At 40.6% G+C, this 4,431-nt stretch overlaps 1 protein-coding gene across 1 annotated transcript; it reads left to right on the forward strand.

Annotated features, from left to right (window-relative positions):
* LOC137723064 (uncharacterized) lies at positions 1 to 4,431 on the forward strand. Its single transcript, XM_068462220.1, has 2 exons — positions 1 to 405; positions 1,595 to 4,431. Exon 2 carries the CDS (start codon positions 1,650 to 1,652, stop codon positions 4,413 to 4,415), a length of 2,766 nt encoding a protein of 921 aa, XP_068318321.1. The 5' UTR covers positions 1 to 405; positions 1,595 to 1,649; the 3' UTR covers positions 4,416 to 4,431.

The raw sequence follows: 4,431 nt of genomic DNA on the forward strand, positions 1-4,431 counted from the left end.
ACAAGGGTTTCGGTTCGGTATCCCATACCGAACCAGCCCTTTCACCTAGTGTTCCGGAGCCAAAAACACTGAAAAATCATTCGACCTTATAAGTTTGGAAGAAAAATCGACAAATAGGTGTTTACAAATATGTATAGGGTGCTAGTCCCCCTCTTCACTATTGCTGATTTGATAGAGAGAAAAAAAAGTAGAGTATACAGAAACTTGCGGCTTCATTCCTCAGCACTGTTTCCTTCTTCCGTCTTGCTCCAGTTTGAATCGACACGCACCTCTGCCTTCACCACCATATTCTTCCACATCGTTCTAGACCCAGAACCCAGACTGCTGTCTGCTCATCCAAAAACCAAACAGCTGCCGCCACAACTTCATCCACCACCACGTTTTACAAGTTCCTCCTGACTGAAGGTAAGCGAAAATTGCCCTGTTTATCTCCTCAAGTAAATTTGATTATCCCCCAATTTTTCTTGGTTTCAAATTTATATCGATTGCTAGGGTTTTGGAAGGGTTTATGGGTTTGGGTTATTTTCATATTATTTTGGGAGTTTGCCCACTTGAGGTAGAGTTTTTGTAGACAGATATTGGCTCTCTGGGCAAAGTTCTTGCCTTTCCAAAATGTTGAGGAGTTCATTGAAACTAAACTAATTGATTAAGTTAAAAAAATTTATAATCTTTTAAAACACTATTTGATAATTTTGGCATTTGCATTTGGATTGCAGTTGATTTTTTTTCACAAATTTTGGAACGACGAGATGGGCCGTATGCTGTGGTCTTGAATGATATTTTCTTTGGCATATCGCTGTGGTCGGAACCTGGTTGCTTTTCATCTGAATATTATTACATTTTCAAGTCATATCTTATGCGATTGGTCGTGTCTGTACTTTAGTACATGGTATGACTAAGTGAACATAATGGCAGGAAGAAGACTATGGTGATCCTTTTTAGATGGAACATGTTAATTTGCATTCTTCTGTGAACATTATCTGTATTTGCAATGTTCTGTGAAGACTATTTGTGTTGCTATTCTTTCCTAGAATGTTTTTGCATGTTAATGCTCTCATATTGTTTTAGAATATTCTGTCATGATGTTATCTTCCTAGAAAATTAGGAATGTGTATTAGTTTTATTAGTCGTTGATTTCTGCTTTTTTTGGTTGTACATATAACTCTTAAACGTAGAGTTAGTAAAATGCAGTTGCAAACTGAACGCTAATCAATGTGGGAAACTTTTGGAAATGTATATAACTTTAACATAGAAATCTCCCCTTTGGATTGCACATATGCTCTTGATGTAAAGTAAATAGAATGTTAATGTAACTTAAAGACTTATTTTACCATGTTGGTTTAGCTGTTTTGTTAATTTTTGAATTATTTAGATGAATGTATTGATTTGTGGTTTTTTGGGATTTCCAGAAGTAAAATATGTATTATGTGTATAGCGATATATGTGTTTGTGAATGCAGTTAAGCTGTTGGTAGCTTTTGATATCAATTCATTATTATGTGCTATTATCCAAACTTTGTCTGCTTTTTTGGAAATGATTTGTAGTTGCTGTAAACTACGAATTTAAAACCCTAAAAAATTCTCCAATTTTGCAGAAGCGTTTGGAGGGACTTTTGAAACGATCGATCCATCAATCAATCAACGGTGGACATGAACATAATCCCAGAGGAATGGAAATCTCTCTTCCCAATCTCATCAGTCTTCAAGCCTCCTCTCCTCCTCTCAAACCCTTCACTTAAACCCATCCTCGGTCCCCTCATCTTCAACCCTAAACCCAACTCCGCCGCCATCCTCTTCTCTTCCTCCTGCTTCCTCCCCCATCTCCCTCCTCCACCCCACCTCTCTCTCCCCCGTTTCCTCCTCACCTCCTCCCCAGACTCCGCTCCTCTTCCCTCCACCTCCCATTCCATCGCCTCTCTATTTGGCCCCCACAACCACAAACACGACGTCGTCTCTTCCCTCCTCCACAACCGCCTTGAGCTCCTCCAGTGCCCGCAGATTAACACCATTGTTGTTTTCTTCCCCACTGGCCAGAACTCTGACCAAGTTGGGTTCTTGCAGTTGGTGCTAAAAGATTCGACCTTTGGTGTCAAAGCTGATGAAAGCGGTGAGGTTTTGGGTTTGAGGGGTCCATCCAATTACCGGATTTCGAGGATTTCAGTGAACCCGGTTCCAGGGTTTTCAAGTTCAAGAGGTAATGATTCTTCTGTTGTAATTGGGTATTTGTTGGCTTCTACTATGCACTCTGTCCAGTGGTTTACTGTAAAGGTTGGAGATACAAGTTCGAATTTGGGTAATAAAGTTAGTTTAAGTTACTTGGGCAGTAAGGTTTTCAAGACTTGCTGTGTTGTACATGCCTCTTGGAGTCCACATTTACAGGAAGAGAGTGTGGTTTTGTTAGAAAATGGTGCTTTGTTTTTGTTTGATTTGGAGTCTCGTCCGAAAGCCCATAATTTTAAGTTTAAAGGGACCAGATTGAAAGTAGTATGGGATAATGGTGATGTTTCGAGTACTTCAAGAAATTATAGGTGGTTGAGTTGTGAATTCAGTTGGCATCCTAGAGTTTTGGTCATTGCGCGTTCGGATGCAGTTTTCTTAGTTGATTTGAGGTCCTGTGAATGTAGTGTGACTTGTCTGATGAAGATTGAGATGTTGCATATGTATGTCCCGGTTGAAAAGGAGCAGTTCCTTGTGCTTTCAAGGACTGCTTCTGATGATTTTCACTTTGTTTTAGCTTCTGACACGTTATTACTTCTTTGTGATGTGCGCAAACCATTGATGCCGGTGTTGCAATGGGCTCATGGCCTTGATAAACCAAGCTATCTTGATGTGTTTAGACTGTCAGAATTGAGGTCACACTTGAGGGAGGACATGTATAAGTGGGCTTCTGACTCGGGTTTTTGCATTGTGATGGGGTCATTTTGGAATTGTCAGTTTAATACCTTTTGCTATGGCCCTTCCCTCCCAACTCCAATAGGATCAGTTGCTTCCAAAGTAGCAGAACTTCGGAAGTCATTTTATGCATGGGAGCTACCTTCAGATGTTTTACTGCCGGGCCACGAGTGCCATTGTGGAAACTGTATATTAAGAGAAGAGTTTGTAAAAGACGCTCTTCCTGAATGGGTTGATTTGCAACAGAAGAAAGAAATAGTTTTGGGTTTTGGCATTGTAAACAAAGAATTGTCTTCTCTGCTTTCTGAGCCAGATGAATTCGGTGGTTTTACATTGATCAGGCTTATGTCCTCGGGGAAGCTAGAATTACAGAGATACTGTGCATCGTGGGATCCTGTAAAAAAGGTAGAAGAATCGCATAGGGAATTGCTGCATTTTAAGGATTATTTTCTGGATTCCCTAGCTGATGAGGAGTACAAATTCCCTAGGAGATTTAATTACCTTAAACTGGACTACCTCTGTGCTTATCTAAATGATAAGCTTGATGAAGTCTTAGATACAAAAATGAAAGTTCCCTCTAAGATTGTTCAAGGGACGGAACTTTTTAGCCCAGAATACCATGAGCTTTTATGTAAAAAGTTACGGGCTTGTGGTTTTGGTCAGTTTAGATCATCTCCTGCGGTCACAAGTGTTTTAAATGACATCAGCTTGCCAACAAGCATACATGAAGTAGTTTTGAAGAGATTGTGGTCAGAATTACCAATGGAACTTCTGCAACTGGCCTTTTCTAACTACCCTGAAATCCTTGAAGTGCTTGTGGACGAAAAGAGGTCGGCTTTGGAATTCTCTGCCGTACCGGACCAATCCCAGTTGCCTCCTTTTATTTTAAGGAAGCCTTCATGCCGCAGCAGTAAGTGGTCACAGAAAGTGAAACCCGGTGATGCCCTTGTCGGTCCAGTTCTTCCTCTTCCTATATTGCTTACACTTCACGAACTTCGCAATGGGTGTCTGAATTCGCAAGATGAACAGTCAGGTAAATTTTCAGTAGAGGCAGAAATTAGTCGCAGCTGTAATGAGATCATGCAGGTCGCCAGCGAAATGACTGTTTCTAAACCGGACCTTGAGATTGTTGATGAACAAGCGGCATCCCTAGCTAATGATGGAGAGGAGACATGGAGATGCACTCAACAACCGAAACCTTTCTTTTCATACCAGCCAGTTGCAGGTACAGGATCTCCAATGGACCATATACGGGACAAATCTGTCTTTAAGGATGACAGATTTGACACCGTAATTTCTAAAGTGTCTGAGAAGAATCCTGCTCCCAACGGTAGTGAGGATAACGTCGGACTGGAACTGTTTGATGATCTTTGTCCAGTAGAGTTGAAGTTTGATGCATCTGACATGACGTTTAAGCAGAAGGAATTGAGTGCATATAATGTATTGAAGAAACAATTTGTAGAATGGCAAAACAGTTTTGACTTGTACAAAGAATTCCGCTCCCATATTGAATCAAATAGCTAATACATTACTCTCTGAA

The sequence above is a fragment of the Pyrus communis genome, chromosome 17 (genome assembly GCF_963583255.1).
Source record: "Pyrus communis chromosome 17, drPyrComm1.1, whole genome shotgun sequence".
In the NCBI taxonomy this organism is placed as follows: Eukaryota; Viridiplantae; Streptophyta; class Magnoliopsida; order Rosales; family Rosaceae; genus Pyrus; species Pyrus communis.

Excerpts from the sequence above, each read along its gene's own strand:
- LOC137723064 (XM_068462220.1), top strand. The coding sequence starts at position 1,650 with ATGAACATAATCCCAGAGGAATGGAAATCTCTCTTCCCAATCTCATCA.